Source organism: Agrilus planipennis, unplaced genomic scaffold, assembly GCF_000699045.2.
Source record: "Agrilus planipennis isolate EAB-ADULT unplaced genomic scaffold, Apla_2.0 scaffold92, whole genome shotgun sequence".
Taxonomy (NCBI): Eukaryota; Metazoa; Arthropoda; class Insecta; order Coleoptera; family Buprestidae; genus Agrilus; species Agrilus planipennis.
This window is the reverse complement of record NW_020438900.1, coordinates 783,822-804,664: the sequence shown is the minus strand read 5'-3', so window position 1 is coordinate 804,664 and position 20,843 is coordinate 783,822. Positions and strand designations below refer to the sequence as shown.

Sequence of the window (20,843 nt, the reverse complement as noted above, 5' to 3'; positions counted from 1 at the left end):
CACATAAAACGTGATAAATATAAATATTTTGCACTTTTTAACTTTTTTATTTATTAATCATTATCAACCAGAAATATGTGCCATTATTTGCACTTTTAGTAATAAAACTACAATCTAGTTACTAAAAGTTCATTTTCGTCATCTTCTTTGTAGTAAGTCCCTTCTGCAATTGAATGAAATTGTGCCTCCATGCTTGAACCAGTTTGCGAAACCAACTTATACAGAACACCTCTTTTATTCTGCAGTAGCTTATAGGGATGATCGAATTCGACCAAATGTCCCGAATCCATTACAAGTATCTTGTCAGAATCCATGACGGTATTTAGACGATGGGCAATAGTAATCACAGTGCAATTTTTGAACATTTTTCGAATCGTTTCTTGAATCAACGAATCTGTCCTAAAAGAGTAAATTTACAAAACCGAAAAACAAAACGTTATTTAAATCAGGAATATTTTGTATGCTCGTACTTTGGATCTACATTAGCTGTCGCTTCATCTAGTACCAAAATCTTGTTGTTTCTTAAAATGGCCCTTGCGAGACAGATCAGTTGCCTTTGTCCAACACTGAAGTTACTCCCGCCTATTTGAACTTCCATGTCTAACGATGCTACAGATTCCTTAAGTTCTACCTAAAATGATTATTTGTTTGTAAATTTAATGAATCGAATTATTACTGTTGTGTATCTATATTTTACCACATCCAAAGCGTTCCATAATCTTTTATCGTCAAATTCGTTAAATGGGTCTAGGTTATATCTTAAAGATCCACCGAAGAGCACGGGTTCTTGAGGGATGACGGTAATCCGTTTTCTTAATTCGTTTAAGGGAACAGTTTGAGTGTCTATCCCGTCTATGTAAACATTGCCTTCGAGTTTTGTTAAGAGATACAGGACACGAATAAGAGAACTTTTACCAGCACCAGTGCGACCAACTACACCAACCTATACACAAATAAAAAGTATTCCAGTGCCACGAAAAATATTAATTGTATTTATACCTTTTCATTGGCTTCAATTGTAAAGTTTAAATTGTTTAAAACTTCTGGCGTATTATCGAAATACCTCATGTGTACGTTTCTAAAAACTATGGCTCCTCTGCTTGGCCATTCAATTTCTGGTAAACTTTCTAAAATATTAAAATAATTAGCGTTTCTGATCGATGGCGAAACGTAGACGATGAACCCGGCGGAAAAGAAAAACCTTTAGAAATGTAGTGCTATAAGCGGATGATATAAAAGTGTGATGAACAAGTAGAGGAAAACATAGCACAAATGACAGAGGATTCTATCGAAGTTAAGAAGGAAAAATAGGATGGTAGGAAACGTTCGGAGACATGAAAGTACAGTTGCAGCAGCAGATGTAAATAGGAACAAAGGAAGTAGATGTAGGATGTTCAGGTTTCCGGGAAATGACAGACTGATGACTAGCGATGCAGAAAGCAAGATTTCTTGTCTTAATTGCTATATTCTTGACTTGTTTTTCTCAGCAAGATAAACAGTTGTCAAAACTTGCTTGCTTTCGCCTTTTATTTTGAAACTTTGCAGTATTGTACCCAAAAGGCAGAAATTCACGTTTCTTGCTAATTTCTTGACAAGAAATTCCTGTCGCATCTTGCACTTGTTCCGAAATTTCCTGCAGCAAGAACAAGACAAGGACAAGAAAAAACAAGACAAGAACAAAAAGTTCGTGAAACAGTAATTATGATGTAGAGGTCTACCAATTTCCATCAAATTAGGTACTCAAATGTTAAAACAATTTTCAATTTACTCAAAAATAGTTTTAACCAAAGAGAAAATTGTGGAGCATAGACAGACTGAAACTCTGAAGCTTTCCAATGGTAAAGACTAAAAAATATTCAAAGTATTTTTACTATTTTCAGTAGAACATTGTTCCTTCTCTAAACCAATATATTCGGCAATTCTTTCGACTGACGTCATACAGCTCAATGTCTCAGCCAATTGACGCATCCCGTATGATAAAGTGCCGATTAGAAGTAGGCATTGTTGAGTAGATAGTCCGACTGCACTGCCTGTCATGGTACCTTCTATAAACAATTTCATTAATAATAAGTAATTGATTCGTTATTATCATAAAACGTCTGAAAATTCTTTAGAATAAATGCCGGAAGATATTATAGTAGTAAAACACACTTACTTTCGCTTATTAACGTACAACTAATAACGACACTGTAAACGAGAAACAACGACATCAACTCTAACCACAAGCCGAACGAAGTGGTAGATGCTAGTATTAAAAAATTTGCAGACGAATGATTGTTCTAGAACAATACGTAAATATGAGTTCCTTTTTTATCAAAATATTTCGGTTTTCTATAAATTTGCAAAATAGGGTTAGAATTTAAAACGAAAAAGAAATACTTGCTTGGTGCTTATCAAATTCGTTAACAAGAATAGCCTCGTTTCTTGTTGATCTTATTGTAACTAATCCGTTTATAGTTGCATTCAAATGCGAAAATACATGGCTCTTTGCTGCAAACGAAATTTTTTAGACTCACACAATTTTTTGTCAAAATTTATTATCACCAATGCCTTCCAAATGCCTTAGATCTCTTGAAATCTTTGTATATCCCATTAACAAGAGAACGAATATTATTCCCAACATAATAGCAGCGAGTGTCATAAACTTATTTGAAACGGTTACATTTACCAATATACCAACTATCAGAAGAATTCCCTAAAGAAATAATAATAGTGCAATTTTATACTTTTAAAAAGTTCGAGTCGAATATTAATTGCTTACGGAAATAGCATCTAGCATTAGCCTGGGAATGACATCATCAACTATTCCGATATCTTTAGAAAATCTATTGAGAATTCTGCCCATAGGATTCACGTCAAAAAAGTGCAGGGGTACTCGAAGTATTGCATCGAACATATTAGCATGCAGGCGAGTTGAAGAATTCATAGCGAATTTACTGAATAGGAAAGACCTGTGTGAGACTGTCAGGAAGCACCCGATTATCAAGATTGCATAAATTATCATACACGTTTTGGTTGATAAAAATTCATGGGGCAATCCGTATGAATTCGTCGAGTTTCTTAGAAATTGCCGCTCTTCCAGCTTTGTCCTAAATATAAAAAACACAAATACAGTTACATTTATGTATGTAGTTTTGGAAAACGAATACCATCGGAAAGTCCAATAATCACATCCACTTATAAAAACCTGGCTTACAATAAACGAAACAAACAGAAATATCAATCCAAATGCGTTACTAGAATATTTGACGTACAGCCAGTGCGGAGATTTTTTGAAATCACTTCCATTTTCTGCATTTTGCGTTAATTGATCATCTTCCCATTTCTCACTACCGATGCTCTGAAACAATTATGAGGTCCACAAGCCAGAATACTATTAAACAATAGACCCACGGCATACCTTGAGGGAATCTCTAGTTACACCACGTTCAAAGTGTGTTCTCTCATCTACTTCTTCAGGTGACGATAAGAAATTTGTAAAATACAGCGAACTTTTAGATAGTTCATCGAATGTTCCGCAGGCTTCTATTTGGCCCTTTAACATAAAACGAAGACTGAAATTCGTAATTCACTTAATACGTCGCTCTCTCAAAACTCACCAAATTGTCTAAAACTACTATTTGGTCTGCTCTTTTAAGATATTGTAACTGATGCGTGACCAGGATCCTAGTCTTATGTTTTAAATATTTCAAAATGCATTCTTCAAACATATGTTTGCCTACATGCGCGTCCACCGCCGACAATGGGTCATCAAGTAAATAAATGTCGGCTTTTCTGTACACAGCTCTGGCCAAGTTTATTCTAGCTTTTTGTCCTCCACTTAACAATATCCCTTTTTCGCCAACAATTGTTTTATCGCTGTACGGAAATTGTTCAAGATCCGCCTTCAAGGAACATATTCGGACTACTCGATCGTACCGTGTTTTATCGTACTGCTGACCGAAAAGAACGTTTTTTCTAACAGTCGCCCCGAATATCCACGCTTCCTGAGATGAATAGGATACTGTTCCGCCGACTTGCACTAACCCTTTATAAGAGGTAATTTCTCCAAGGAGCAGCTGAAGTAAGGTACTTTTACCAGAGCCCACAGGTCCCACAATTGCACAAAGCGATCCGTTAGGAATATTCATAGTTATGTTTGTTAAAGAAGGAATTATGGATTTCCAAAAGACATCAACGTTTCGTAGTGAAATTGCGCCGTCATTTTTTATTATAACTTTGCATTCTTCCCTCTCCTTTAATAGAAGAAATTGTTGCAAACGTTTTGCTGAAACTTTAGCGTCGCAAGTTAAGAGAACTGCTAGGGGATGATTCACAGCAATCGTAAGCTGCAATACGCTGTAAAATGACGCAACTGAAAACACAGTAGCTGTTGTAATAACATTTCCAAGCAGTGCGAACGAAATTATAGTTATAAAAGTGGCAAAGCGTTCCGTGAACACCGACGCTACAGACAATATTGATTTGAGATAGACAATTTTAGTTAAACTGGATATTTCGTCAGCACGAACTTTTCTAACCACTTCCGCAAGGGCGTCTTCCCAAACGAACATTTTGATTACTTGAATACCTGCGACCAATTGTCCCATCAGGTTGATCCTAGTGTCTGTTTTCTGAGCTGCACTTCTACGAACTTTTGTCGAAACTGTTACTGCAACATCTAAAAAACATAGGCTAATCGTAGCGCAATTTAAAGAACCCTTCACACTAAGCGAACAGTTGCGGTCACATCTTTTCGACGTGTGCAAATACGAACGATTGACAATATAAAATAACGAATTTCTAATTTCTTTTAGCAACTAATAATTAGAACTTTTGTCATTATTTTTTTTATTACAAAATAAAATAAAACCTTTAATAGCACCTGTTTTGTAAATAAAAGGCAGCCTCAACATAAACATTCGACCCCATCGAAAACAAATGATAAAATATAGGGTTGTTCGGAAAGTCATTTCGTTTTTTTCCCGACAGAGGATTTAATTGTATTCTTTTGCACCCAACTTCACATTTAAGCCGTATAATATTTATATGCTTTGAGAGCTCATATAGCAAGGCTTGTGTGTGAAAAATTCCAATTAATTCTACGCAGTAGTTTTTGGTTGGTGCCCTTTTAAATATGGAGAGCGATAAGCAGCATTTTCGACATATCTTACTGTTTTACTACAGAAAGGGTAAAAATGCTGTTCAAGCCAGAAAGAAATTGACTGATGTGTATGGAGAAGGTGTGTTGACAGTACGCCAGTGCCAGAACTGGTTCGCTAAATTTCGATCCGGCAATTTTGATGTCGAAGATGCACCACGTTCGGGAAGGCCGGTTGAAGCTGATAAAGACGCGATAAAGGCATTAGTTGATGTGAACCGGCGAATAACAACACGTGAGATCGGATTGAGGTTAAATTTATCAAATTCAACAGTTTATGACCACTTGAAAGGCCTGGGATTATCCTCGAAGCTCGATGTATGGGTTCCCCATGTTCTCACAGAGAGAAATCTGTGTCGCCGCATTGACGTCTGCGATTCGCTTCTCAAACGTCACGAAAATGATCCGTTTTTGAAGCGCATCATCACTGGGGACGAAAAATGGGTTGTATACAACAACGTCAAACGCAAGAGGTCATGGAGCAAAAAAGATGAACCGGCTCAAACCATTTCCAAAGCCGATATTCACCAAAAAAAGGTGATGCTGTCTGTTTGGTGGGATTTTAAAGGAATCGTTTTTTTTTGAGCTTTTACCGGATAACACAACGATTAATTCGGAAGTCTACTGTCATCAGCTGGACAAACTGAATGATGCACTTCAACAGAAAAGGTCAGAACTAATCAACAGGAAAGGTGTAGTGTTTCACCAAGACAACGCGAGACCTCACACAAGTTTGGTCACTCGCCAAAAGCTTTTACAGCTTGAATGGGATACAATGCTACACCCACCATATTCTCCAGACCTGGCACCATCGGATTATTATTTGTTCCGGTCACTCCAAAATTTTTTAGACGGTAAAACCTTCACCTCAAATGAGGAGGTCAAAAACCTCCTCGATCAGTTTTTTGCCAGCAAAGACCAAAAATTTTATGAGCGTGGAATTATGCTACTACCAGAAAGATGGCAAAAGGTGTTGGACCAGAACGGTCAATATATAATTTAATAAAGTATTTGTTTATTATACGAAAACTGTCTTTCATTTCCACAAAAAAAAAACGAAATGACTTTCCGAACAACCCTATATAACCTTTAATTCTACATGAAACGTTTAAAAATCTAATATGCGCTTTCATCTTCAGTTAGTTTTCTCGGTTTATAGCGTTTTATTTATGTATATAGCTCATTTTATTCTGTTTTCTACAGTATTGACTACAAATTGTTAATCCCAACAGCACCAAAGAATGCAACGAGTCATTCAAAAACGCCCTTTAATTTCTATTCCCTTCGTGTGTAAAATTGGACTTAAATTAACGTACATTGCATAGGCCCTGTTATAAGCAACATTGTAATAATTCCTATAAACGCTGCTATCCCTACTTCTCGCCAAATAAGAAATGTCAACAAAATCACATGCACTGGCATAATCCATAAATAATGTAACACCAGAAGCAACATATCAAAACGCATGACGTCGTTTGAAAGAAGATTCACCACTTTGCCAGGGGTAGTTTCATTCAACGACTCTAGACTCAATCGTAACAACTAAAAAAATAACTTTGATTGTAGTTGTTTTGATACGAGTCACCCTGTACATATTTGTAACGGGTAGATAGGTACCTTTCGATAAATTAAGGAGGAACATGCAATTCTGACTCTCATCCCCATTTGCGTTGCAACGAATGAAACTTGATAAAGTACGAAAGCGTTAAATGTAGAAATTAGCAAAATAATTCCACCGTATATCCATTTTTCATTAATGGTATTTTTATTAAGGGAAGAAAACTGCTTGAGATATAAACTTAGCACTAACGGCAACAGTGACCTACGAAACACGTTGAAATAAATAATTAGGTAAAGATAAAATTGGAGTAAAAATAGTTACCCTACTACAACTGTAGGGATAGATACACAAGGACAAAAGATTAGTATGCTTAAATTTTCAGATGATATAGCAGTATTAGTATATATCAAGGAGGAGTTAAAAATAGCTTTAAATAAAATGGAAACGGTATTGACAAGACAGTACTGTATGAAAATAAATAAAAGTAAAACAAAAATATTGGTATTCAAGGGAAGAAAAAGTAGGGAAAGAGCGAATATAAAGATAGGAGACGAAAAATTAGAAGAAGTGGCCGATTTTAGGTATCTAGGAAGTCAGATAAGTCAGGACGGAAGGTGTAGTAGGAATATAAAGCAAAGGATAGCGCAGGGTCGAGTCGCCTTCTATAAAAAGAAGTCCCTTACATATATGCTCGCCAACGGTTGATTTAGAAATTCGAAAAAGATTGTTAAAGGTGTATGGTTGGAGCACGGCGCTATTCGGGTGCAAAAGATGGACAGTGGGCGCAGCGGAAAAGAAAAGGTTAGAAGTTAGAAATGTGATGTTACAGACGAATGATGAGGATACCGTGGATAGAGGAGGTTAGAAATGAAGAGGTATTAGAAAGAGTAAGAGAACAGAGGACTCTATCGAAGTCAATAAGAAATAGGCGAGATAGGTTGGTAGGACACCTGCTCAAACATGAAGGACTAGTCAGAGACATATTAGATGCACATACAGGAGTTAAGAGGAGTAGAGGTAGACCTAGATTAGATTACTATTCGCAAATAGTTAAGGGATAGAATACCCTACTTCTAGTTTTAGGAAAATGCGAAGATAGGTCCAGGATGTGAAAGAGTGAAGGTGCGTGTCCAACCAGGCTTAGGACTGATGACGTTATGATGATGATGATGGTGATAATTATCACCTACCGAGAATTAGAGGTGTGATCGTTTCTGTGAAAACAATTTATTTAAACATAGCTCATCAAGCATACGTTCAATTAACTTTTATCAGAATTTAAATCACAAATGCATTTGGAAATATGGTGTTACAAATGAATGGGAAAGTTAGAAATGCGGAGGTAATAGAAAGAATTGAAGAACAGAGAGCGCTATAGAGGTCAATAAGAATTAGGCGAGATGGGTTGGTAGGACATCTTCTCAGGCATAAAGGGCTAGTTAGGGGCATATTAGAGACAGAAACGGAAGTTAGGAAGGGTAGAAGTAGACCTATATTAGATTACTGTTCACAAATAGTTAAGGATGTGGAATGTTCTAGTTTTAGGGAAATGCGAAGATAGGAAAGAGCGGAGTCCAAGCAATCTTAGGACTGACGATATTATGATGACGATGACGGTAGATGAAGATTGCCAATAAATCATAATGAAACTGTTTCAGTATTTACCTTGTGATAGCAGTTACGACAAATGACCAAATCCCACAAGAAATATAAAGGGGAATAAACGCCTTAATAATGGCCAACATTAAACTAGGTTCCTTTGATTTGCTTTTCGCTTTTCTTAATTCTTCATTCCACTTTTTTTCCAGCCTATCTGCAAGCTTTTCCGATTCATTAGCCAAAGTGCATTTGAATAAATCTTTAATTTCTAATTGTCTTTTTATCCCTTTGAAACAAAATTTTAACATCCACCTGAAATAAATCCAATTTAAAGAATCTAAGAAAAACCCCCGGACAAAATTCCTCCCGGAAAAATATCCCAAGAAAAAAAATGCCTCCGGAAAAAATGTCCGCCTACGTATTTCAAAATTTACTTGCTCCTTCAAGTCGTTTGGAACCAATAAGTTCTTTGAAAAAATAATAAAATCTTTATAAAAGGCAAACTAGGAGCCAAAAAATATATAAAATGATAGATAAATAAACAAATAAAAATTTTAATGGTCTACATTTTGTGAATGTTTGCTCTAAATTTAAAAATTTGTTAAGAAATTATACGGTCCCGTTTAAATTATTTATTCGAAAATTTGTTGTCGAAGGGACATTTATCCTGGAGCACTTTTCTCGGGAGATTTAAAATACTGATACTGCAGAACGAGTTGGTCATATCATTAAAAGGTACTGTCGAAAGAAAATGAATAATCTTTTACTTCGATAGCGGTAGAAATGAATTTTAAATTATCTACTATTTAATTTAAACTCTACCATTACATTTATTTTTATTAGACTTACCAGAAAAACATTTTCGAAAAAATGTTTGCTTTTTCAAATGAATTTGACCTAGTTATTTCTACTACACAGTCCATGCTAATTTATTAAGTTTTAATTGTACATTAACAAAATAAGTAGCTTGGACTTTCTCACTTATTTTAAAATATGTTTTGTCACACAAAAAACTGTAACCACTAGAACAAAAACAATGTACAAAATGCGGAGAAAAAATACCTAGTAAGTTTTTATCAAAAACAAAACAACATAAAAGGTCCCTTGTAAAACTATATATAATTATCATTTTAATAAGTTTTATATCTACTTTACGTATTGAAAATGCTTGTTAAACGTTGTTGTTAAGTCAACGTTAAGTTTTTCAACTCCTATTCGTATTATGGAATAAAATGTTTTTACGAGAACGTATTGTCATATTTTTTGAAGTTATTGTAAACTATTCTCATGTATAGAAAGCCGCAATAGGTCAAGCTTGGTCCGATCTTGGCCCGAGGTTGCCCAATATTGGACCAGGCATGGCAAATATTGGGCAATGGCCTAATATATAAACTTATTTGGCAAATTTAATTCACTACAGGTAATGTCAATACCAATAAACAAAATTGTCGCATTTAACAGGTCAATTGAAAAGTCCCCGGCCTAAAATAGTAAAACACATTTTTTTTGCAAAATTCGTTTTTTTTATTCAACATAATTCCCTTCAAGGGTGATACACTGATTATAGCGATCCTCCAACTTTTCGATACCATTTTTGTAGTACGATTTGTCCTTTGCTTCAAAATAGGCCTCAGTTTCGGCGATCACCTCTTCATTCGACGAAAATTTTTTCCCAACGAGCATTCTTTTGAGATCTGAGAACAGGAAGTAGTCGCTGGGGGCCAGATCTGGAGAATACGGTGGATGCGGAAGCAATTCGAAGCCCAATTCATGAATTTTTGCCATCGTTTTCACTGACTTGTGAGACGGTGCATTGTCTTGGTGAAGCAGGACTTTCTTTTTCTGCAAATGCGGTCGTTTCTCGGCGATTTCGTCCTTCAAACGGTCCAATAACGCTATGTAATAGTCGCTGTTGATGGTCCTTCCTTTTTCAAGGTAGTCAATGAAAATTATTCCACGCGCATCCCAAAATACAGACGCCATAACCTTGCCAGCCGACTGTTGCGTTTTTGCACGCTTTGGAGCGGGTTCATCGTGTGCAGTCCACTCCGATGACTGTCGATTGGACTTCGGAGTGAAATGATGGAGCCATGTTTCATCCATTGTCACATATCGACGCAAAAACTCGGGTTTATTACGCGTGATCATCTTCAAACACTGCTCTGAATCATCAACTCGTCGTTGTTTTTGGTCAAAAGTGAGCTCGCGCGGCACCCACTTTGCACAGAGCTTTCTCATACCCAAATATTCGTGAATGATGTGATGTATACGTTCCGTTGATATCTGTAGAGTGTCTGCTATTTCATTCAATTTCAATTTACGGTCATTCAAAATCATTTTGTGGATTTTTTTAATGTTTTCGTCCGTAACAGCCTCTTTTGGGCGTCCACTGCGTTCACCGTCTTCGGTGCTCATTTCACCACGTCTAAACTTAGCATACCAATCCTTGATGGTTGATTTTCCTGGGGCAGTGTCCGGAAATTCGTTATCAAGCCAAGTTTTTGCTTCAACTGTATTTTTTCCCTTCAAAAAGCAATATTTTATCAACACGCGAAATTCCTTTTTATCCATTTTTTTCACAATAACAAAAGTTGCTTCACTAAAAATGCTATAATTCACAAACTAATGATCCGACAGCCGTCAAATTTATAGACGCGTCTTTTGAAGGTTAGGACTAACTGAAAATCATATGGATTTAGTTCTGGTGCCGTCATCTATGTGTCAGGCCGGGGACTTTTCAATTGACCCTATACTTTCTTCATTTCACTTACTAACTATAGATTATCGAGCGGCTGCTGACAGAACGCTTACTTTTACTCACCGCAGACGTTGTAACGAATATCATAAACATAGAAAAGAGATGCCAGGTAGGAATTGCAGCGGACACGAATAAAGAAAAAGGAATAACATTACACCAATTGATGCAAATAAGCTGAAATTTAGCATAGGACTTTAAAGAAAGTTTTCAACATCCTCAGGAATTTAGGAAAGCAAGAACTATTAAAATAATTCGAAGTGGTCTGTAATTCTGTCGAAACTGCCAGACGCGGATCGCGATTTCGATCTTTTTGGATCTCATCAGCGCGTCGCAGGCAGCCCCGACAGAACACAGACCAACTTTTACCTGCTGTCTTAACAGTGCGTTTTAGAAAATACTACAGTAGTAAACGCCATCTGTAGCACGATGCTACATTTTAGGATTACGTATGCTTCAACAAGGTCCACTTGTGTGGATATCTACTTGCTGAAAGCGAATCCCGGCGTAGCCAACCTCAACGTGATAGGCACGTAATTCGAAGTGGTCTGTATTCTAAAATGTAGTATCGTGCTACAGATGGCGTTTACTGCGCCATTTGTAGTATTTTCTAAAACCTCTAACCACTGTACCGTTTACTCTTATTCGGTTATATCTTTTCACTTTGTACATATCACTCATGAAGTATTTCCCAAGTGGAAATAAGAGAGAAGATACGTCCATTCTCACAGATAACTTATTGTGGACTATGCCAATTGTGGTCGTCTCAACTATAGTTAATCTTACTTGCGTTTAGAAGAGCAACGTTTGAAACGTTCCGCGATGTTGTCTTTTTTTTGCAAAATTATTGATATGACACCAACATCTATTATCAAAGTTGGATAATGAAACACTTAATTCTCATTTCAATCTTTATTATTTATTCATTCAAACTGCCAAACTTTTCCTCGTAGCATTTTCTAGCCGCTTCGTGTAATTGCTGTTCCATTACGGGACCCATTTGCGATATCAATCGGTAAAAGAATCCTTTGGGGTTTTTCAAAAGAACATGGGGATGATCGTATTCTGCTAGAGCTCCACCATCCATTACTAGTATTTTATCAGAGTCTATGACTGTATTGAGACGATGTGCTATTGTTAAAACGGTGCAGCTCCTGAACTTATTCCGAATCGTTGTTTGGATCAAAGAATCGGTTCTAGAACAGTACGGGATATTGGTACACGAAGTATTTCCCTGCTCGAATAAAACTGAAGGCTAATTCACGCTGGCCGTGAAAGCCAACAGAAGAAATTTGTAAACAACAGCAACAAGGAATTAAAATTAAAATTAAAAATCTTTTACCGAGGATCCACGTTAGCTGTGGCTTCATCAAGAACTAAAATTTTGTTGTTTCTCAAGATCGCCCTCGCTAGACATATCAGTTGACGCTGACCAACACTAAAATTGTTTCCGCCATCCTGAACCTCCATATCCAGGGATGTTATGGAATCCTTAAGTTCCACCTAAAATAATAATGATATTTACTAATGCACATCTAAAAGTCTTCTTTATATTCATATATAAATTACCTCATCCAAAACAGTCCACAACTTTTTATCATCATATTCGTTAAACGGATCAAGATTATACCTCAAGGATTCTGAAAATAATACCGGTTCCTGCGGAATTATGGAAATTCGTTTTCTTAATTCAGCTAAAGGAATTATCTGAGTATCAACACCATCGATATAAATACTGCCGTCCAGTTTTGCTAAACGAAATAATGCTCCAATTAGAGAACTCTTTCCTGCCCCTGTTCTGCCCACTATACCAATCTACAAACATGATTGTTATTTACTTATTAATTATCTAACAATATTGTAAATAAAATCTAATACAGCGAAACTAGTGGTAGTACATCGCCACCTATAGATAATTATTAGTATTAGTATTCCATAATGTCTGGTAAAAGCACTCTAAAAGGTTATCTATTTGCCAAACTGAATCACGAACACTATGAAACACTACAATTGCACAAAAGGTCAATAATTCTGTCCTTTTACGTAATATTATTCGTTTGTCTGGCTCACCTTTTCCCCTGCGTTGACAGTAAAATTCAAATCCTTTAAAACAGCCGGTTTATCGCTTGCATAAGTCAAAAATAAATTCTTGAATACAATGACCCCTCTACTAGGCCATTCGATACTGGGATACGACTCTAACAAAAAAATATGAGTAAAATCCAAATTGTTCCCACTCTTATGTCAAACAGTACCAAATTTTTCCGCCTCGCAACTAACAAGATACTATTCATTTTTATTAAAAATTTCAAGGCAGTTTCAATTATTTGGAAGATGATAGAAAATATTTATTAGGTTTCACGATGTATAATATTGCAGCTTACATTTGATTAAGAATCAAAAATAATCTCTAATAGTCACTGTGACGTTTTTTTAATTCATTAGGAAGTAAAAACTGAAGTAAAGAATTGTTTGCTGAACTAGTGACTCTGAAATGTTTCAAAAGGAACTGTTTATTTTATGCGAAAGCAAAAATAAACTTTTTACTCAAATGGAACGAATATTCAGAACATCCTTTAACAGATTATTGGCACTGAATTATAATCTAGAAACAACATTGTTTAAATTAATTATGAAAAATATCGATTTTTTCCCTGTAAAAACATGTCGTAAATAGATGCTATTTTAGTGAAGCGACTATTATAAATCTTTTAAAAATAATAAAAACATCATCTGTAAGTACGAATAAGCACAATCTACATGAGTAACTTGTTAAGTTTATTTTCCGATTTATGTCGTTATTCTTTATGTATGACCAAACTTTTGTTATTAAGTGACTAGTTTAAGTGAATAGTTTCAAAGGAAATTTTAAAGAGTCAAATGCATACTTACTTCTTGTCTTCGACACTTCTTCTTTTTCCAATTCAGTATACTCTAAAACTCTTTCGACAGCGATCATATTACTAACCAATTCAGCAATTTGTCGAACTCCAAAAGACAACATTCCAACCAATATTAATGACTGTTGAACTGCTAGACCAACTGCACTACCACTCGTCGATCCATCTTTAAAAATGCATAATTTTAATTTCCTCATTTTATTATCCACGACTCTTTGTATATACTTACTCTGACTTATGAATATGAAGCTAAAGGTGACGCACCCGATGAAGATTACAGACAATAAATCCATCCAAAGGCCGAAGGCGGAAATACAAGAAATTGTTACGAACCAAGCAGAAGTATGAGTGTCCTGTATAAAAACAGTGCCTACATAACATAGTTTTGTATAGTACCTACGATAAAACTTACTTGGTGTTGGTCAAATTCTTGTGCAAGAATTATTTCGTTTTGCGTGGCCCTTATTGTTGCAAGGCCACTGAAGGTGGCACTTAAGTGAGTAAAAACTGGACTTTTAGCTAAAAGAATTTTACATTTGTTTGATAAGTACAGTGTATTGGTCACTTGTATTTATATTTTTACCAATTCCTTCCAATTGTCGGACATCTCTAGCGACAGCAATGTACCATTTAAGACTAAAATAGAAAAGCACCCCCACAATGAAACCAGCGATGAGCATATAAACATTTGAAACTGTTACGTTTACTACGATACCACCCATAACTGGAAAAATCTGCAATAGTTGCAGTGTAAAAATAACATGACCTTTTATTGGAAAATTTAACAGCACATACAGTTAAGGCATCCAACATTATCCTTGGCAAAAGTTCATCGATTATCCCCATGTCTTTAGAAAACCTGTTAAGGATTCGTCCTAATGGATTCACATCAAAGAATCTCATTGGAGCTTTGAGAAGGGCGCTGAACATAGTTCCATGTAACCTTTTGGACGCGTTCATGGCCAGTTTATAGAAAAATATTGACCTTAAACTCGTCAAAATTATACTTGCAATAATTAGAACTGAGTATATTATAAGAGAAGTTTCAGTAGAAAACGTTTTTTTGACAACTTCCTCGTCGTTATTTAAAATTGATGTAGACCTTAATTCTTCCTGTCGAGTCCTAAAAACTAATTTTAAAAGCAACGCAAGTGAAGTTGTTGGCGTTCAACTTACCAGAATGCTGTCCAGTAATCACAACCGCTTGTTATTGCTTGAGATACAATTAACAAAAGCAGCAAGAGAAAAATAATACAGAAATTAGAAGAGTGCTTTAAATATGACTTATACGGGGACTTTTTTAAATGTACCAACCCTTCTTCGTTCTTTTCCCGTTGCTCATGTTCCCAACTTTCACTTCCAACGCTCTACAGAAAATACCAGGAAAATACGGATTAGTGTTAAGATTACTTTTAATGACGTTGTAAGAATTTCTGTTAATAAAAAGAAGTCACTTCTATGCTCATCATCATCATCATAAGGTCGTCAGTCCTAAGACTGTTTTCTATCCTGAGCTAAAATTCGCATTTCCCTAAAACTAGAACAGCACACATCCTTAACTATTTGCGAACAGTAATCTAATCTAGGTCTACCTCTACCCCTCCTAACTCCCGTTTATGTCTCTAATATGTCTCTGACTAGACTTTCATGCCTAAAAAGGTGTCCTACCAAGCGCGGCGCTGCACGGGTGCGAAAGATATAAAAGGTTAGAAGCGTTCGAAATGTGATCTTATAGAAGATGATGAGAATACCGTGGATAGAGAAGGTTAAAAATGAAGAGGTATTAAAACAAATAGGAGAACAGAGGACTCTGTGGAAGTAAATGTGGGATGTTCTTGTTTTACAGAAATGCGAAGATTAACTCAGGAAAGAAAAGAGTGGAGGTGCGTGTCGAATCAGTCTTAGGACTGACGACCTTATAATGATGATGATGATGATGATGATAAAGAAAACCACAAATAAAAGTAAAATAGTAATGGTGTTCATCTTGTTGCTTTGGTATTTACGAATGCATACGTATAAAAGCTGATTGATTTCTCACCAAGATGGAAGATCGTAGAAATTCCCGTTCAAAATGATGTTCTTCATGAGTGTCCTCGGCTGCAGCCAAAAGTTTTGTAAAGTTCAGAGTGCTCTTTGATAATTCATCAAAAGTCCCTTGAGCTTCGATACGTCCCTTAAAGAACCCACAAGCAATTAGTCTATTGTAATTTTAATTATTTAAACCAGGTTCTTACATTATCCAAAACGACTATGAAATCTGCTTTTTTAAGATACTGTAACTGGTGAGTAACAAGGATTCTTGTTTTATTTCGAAGATATCCAATGATGCACTTCTCGAAAAGGTGTTTTCCCACATTGGTATCAACGGCAGATAACGGATCATCCAACAAATAGATGTCAGCTTGCCTGTAAACGGCTCTGGCTAAATTGATCCTCGCCCTTTGACCTCCGCTCAGTGATATCCCTTTCTCTCCCACAACCGTTTTGTCGCTGTACGGAAACTGTTTGAAGTCTGCTTTTAAAGCACATACGCTCGTAACGTGATCATATCGCACTTTATCGTACCGTTGCCCAAAAAGAATATTTTTTCTAACAGTAGACTCAAAAATCCACGGATCTTGTGAAGAATAGGAGAGATTGCCTCCAATTTCAATATCACCCGTAAAAGAAGTCAATTCACCCAGCAACAACTGAAGCAAGGAACTTTTTCCAGAGCCCACTTGACCCACGATGGCGCAAAGAGTGCCAGCAGGAATTTGGACATCAATTTTTGATAAAACTGGAGTATCAGGAATCCAATAAGCGTTAACATTATTTAAAGAAACTACCCCGTCAGTTTTGCTTATTATTTTAGATTTTTCCTTTTCTTCGAGTTCTAAGAACGTCTGGATTCGTTTCATTGAAACCTTCGACTCAGAAAGAAGTAATAGTCCTAAAGGATAACAGATAGCCGTTGTAAACTGAAGAACATTATAAAAGGAAGCAATGGCAAACACTTTTTCTGCAGTTATGGTGTTCCCCAGAAGAGTGAAGCACATGATTGTGATAAAAGTTATAAAACGTTCCATGAAGACGGACATGCTGGATAAGATTCCTCTTAAATACGAGAACTTCGTCAAACTGCTTATTTCACTTGCTCGAACCTTTTTGACGATTTCTGCTAGAGCCTCTTCCCAAACGTACATTTTGATTACCTGGATGCCTCCAATCAATTGATCCATCAGTTTAATCCGTCTGTCCGTTTTTTGTGCTACTTTCAGCCTTAATATGGAAGCAAATTTGGTAATAACGCCTGAAAATTTAGAATAATTTCTAGAATCTTATTCGCACTGCGATTACAAGTTACCTTGAAGCGGAATGGTCATTACAAGCATGGTTATAACCCCTGCAATGGACGATATTCCCACTTCCCTCCATATCAAATAAGTCAACAAACCGACCTGTATAGGCATCATCCACAGAAAATGAAGGAACTGCACGATTATGTCGAAACGACTGACGTCATTTGATAAGAGATTAATGACTTGACCAGCTGCTGTCTCCCTTAGCGATTTTGTACTGAGTCTAAGAATCTAAAAGTGTTAACCTCGGCATTTGTCTACTATTTTCTTTGATAATTAAAAACAAGAGATATTAAAATAATAAAGACAGTGTTTTCTTGAAACTGCATGACATGGACCGCGATTTCGATGCCCTTAGGCGTCATCAGCACGTTGCAGACAGTTCCAAGAGAACGCCGACCAATTTACTGACTGCCTTTAAACAGCGTTTACTGAAACTTGAGTGTGAAAATGTTCGATCTTTATTTAGATTGAAACTAAAGAAAGAAATTATATAGATATAGTTAGAACGTTCCAAATTGGCATAGTCCGCAATAAAACTGTCCCATTGACTTTACTTACTACAGACGTTATAGGGAATATCGTAAACACAGAAAAGAGACGTCAGATAGGAATTGCAGCGGATACCAATAATGAAAACGGAATAACGTTACACCAATTGATGTGTAACAGAAAGAAATGCAGATAAGAAAAATTTGAGCATGTTTTCAGCATCGGACTTTAAAAAAAATTCAACAATCTAAGGAATTTAGGAAATCAAACGTTTGTTTAAAGATATAATTCCAGCCAGGCAGTTATAAAATCGACTCTGACCTTTTACCTTCCTAAGCAACATTTAACCGTTGCACCTCATATTATTATTCGATTATCTCTTTTTTTACTTAGTCTCTACTACACATGAAGCATTTCCTGTATTAATAGTAGGATGTTCAAAAGTACGTCCATTCTCACAGATAATTCATTGCGGACTGTGCCAATTTCGATCGTCTCAATTATATCAACAAATATAATTACTAATTACCATAGAAGAAATGAAAATAGATAAATGAGACATCAAAAAATTGATCTTTGTTTCCTTTTTGAAATTACAGTGTGACAAAAAACAAACCTTTCGATATACCAAGGAGCAGCATGCTACCCTTATTCTCATACCAATAATTGCGAATTTAAAGACAAGTTGATATTGACAAAATGAACACAATAGAGATATAAATACCAGAACACTTCCGTATATAAGCTTATTTTGAAAGGTATTTTCTCCGCTATTTGAAAATTGTTGTATAAATAAGCCCAGTATCGTCGGTTGAAATGATCTACAAGATATAAGGCATATTTTTAAACAAATACCCATCTCTGGAAGCACGGTCATAGCCAGGGTTACGCCTAGAAAATTTTGAGTTTGTCTCAGCCTGTTAAGATTTTCGAAATTGTATCCCTAACTGCATCTACATGGAAAAATATAATTTAAAGATGAAAATTTATCAATCTACTTCAATGTAACGGGATTACAGCTCCTCATGTTAGGAACTGTCAGAGTTGACGATCGGGTGAACTTTTGCCCAACAGTAGGTTGCCCAATTTTGGCTGAAGACGGAGTTCATCCAAGGTTGGACCAAGTTAGGTATATAATTGATGGGTAGTTTTCTCTTTGCCAGACCTGGACTAAAGTTGGCTATATTACCTTCGGCTGATTGATCTTGAGCCACCTTTGGGTAAACTTACATTGACCGGGGACGTATTTTCTATACTTAAATTTGGAAAATTGATTGTCACCAAGCCAACTCTGGCACATCTTTGGGATTCATCGTTGGTCCGAGGTTGTATGCCAAGCCAGCCCCTATGTTACCATTCAGTAGTTCAACCATATCTGGCCTTATTGATAATGTTTGTGTATATCTTCGTGAATTTCTTTTAGGTAAGTGATAGTTTACAAGGTCGACCATCAACGAATGGACCATTTGATCCTTCTAGCATTCGGACAAAATCGTACAGAAACTCAATACGTTGAGTTGTCTTTAGTAAAAATTAATATACAGAAGAACCGACATTTACAAATTTTCTAATCTTAGCTACGAATTTATTTGTACAAAAAGGATTAAGAAATTAACACTAGGTAGGATTACATGTAACACCTACCATAAACAAAATTAATGAAACTTTTATAAAATATATAGATTTAAATGTGAAAAAATCCGGCCTAGAGCCTGCCCTGATTTTATGTACGTAAGTCTGTTCTGATAATGCAGCCTGGCTACGTCCCTGCTTGAAAAACTCCTCTATATACATATGTATGTACTGAGTATAATAAGAGATAAATAATAAAAATATAAGCGATAAATAAGAAGATTGTTAAGTTTTTATACTTCACTATTCCAGCAACTACAAATGCAAGCAAACCCCATAGAACATAGGATGCCGCAAACATTTTGCAAACAACAAGCATAAGACTGGGTTGCTTGTTTTTTAATTTGCATTTTTCTAACTCCCTTTTCCATTCGTTCTCTAAAGTGTCTGTTAATAATTCAGATTCATCTGATCGAAGACATTTGTACAGGTCCGATTTATTCAAAGGTCTTTTTACACCCGAGTAACATAATTTAACAATCCAACTAAAAACAAAAACTTTAACAATTGGTTTTGTAAATATTTTGTACGNGACCTATTATTAACGTGGCATTTTATCACAATAGTATGAAAGTTTAAATGTCACCTAAACAAATTGAAATTTTTGTTCAAATTTGCTTTATCATTAGCAATATAACTTTTTACGCCACAAGATAAAAAATAGATATAAAGCACCATAAATTATTTATTTATTCAGCAATTTTACGTTTAATTTCCACAACGGTAGACTTTTTTTCGTATTCAAATTATAAATAATTTTTCTCCTATCAGTAATAATTAATTGGTACTTACGCAAAAAATATTTTCGAAATTACTCCAGCTTTTTCTATTGGATTTGGATTCTCAATTTTTATCACACTGTCCATTTTATTCAAGCATGAGATGCAGAAGATAATTTTTATAACGAAAATGATATTTTTTTTACATTAACTTAACAATGCCTAATTTTAATTAAAGATAAAATGCTACTAATACCTTACACACCAAGATTTATTTTAGCGAAAAGTTTATATTGTTTTGAGTAATAAGTATCTAACAAACTTACTTTCTTCAGACTATTTAATTAAGATAAGAATATAACAAACAATTAAATCAAGATTAATATATGACCGCCCCTAAATAAATTTCAAAGTTTTTTAAAATATGACTTGACCTTGTACATTAAGAGAAACTAGTATAAATAAATGGGAAAGAATCTGTGTAATTAACACACTTTTTTTACAAAATCCTTTTATTAATAAAAATATTTTACAATTTATTGAAATTGCTTTGCTAAACCATAAACAAAACAAGTAAAACAAAATGAGCAGCTTTTCTGTAAATTATTTATTTAGGGTGTGACAACAATAAGAATTTTCCCTCATCAACCTAAGGTAGTTTGTAGTGGGTAAAAAATTCGACAAATGAATTTTCATATTAA

At 35.5% G+C, this 20,843-nt stretch overlaps 1 protein-coding gene across 1 annotated transcript; it reads right to left on the bottom strand.

Moving 5' to 3' along the window:
* Positions 1–84: 84 nt before the first annotated feature.
* Positions 85–20,412, bottom strand: LOC108734946 (probable multidrug resistance-associated protein lethal(2)03659). The gene is made up of 32 exons (XM_018466719.1): positions 20,216–20,412; positions 19,663–19,908; positions 18,408–18,612; positions 17,305–17,530; positions 16,193–17,250; positions 15,997–16,131; positions 15,132–15,322; positions 14,751–15,078; positions 14,539–14,689; positions 14,368–14,474; positions 14,185–14,308; positions 13,948–14,121; positions 13,126–13,253; positions 12,625–12,870; positions 12,398–12,558; positions 11,984–12,251; positions 9,150–9,226; positions 8,367–8,612; positions 6,758–6,962; positions 6,457–6,682; positions 3,600–4,660; positions 3,401–3,535; positions 3,150–3,340; positions 2,762–3,089; positions 2,545–2,695; positions 2,384–2,490; positions 2,156–2,279; positions 1,872–2,045; positions 1,000–1,127; positions 698–943; positions 471–631; positions 85–399 (listed from the first exon to the last, which is right to left on the bottom strand). Exons 1-32 carry the CDS (start codon positions 20,287–20,289, stop codon positions 108–110), a joined length of 7,674 nt encoding a protein of 2,557 aa, XP_018322221.1. The 5' UTR covers positions 20,290–20,412; the 3' UTR covers positions 85–107.
* Between the last annotated feature and the right edge of the window lie 431 nt (positions 20,413–20,843).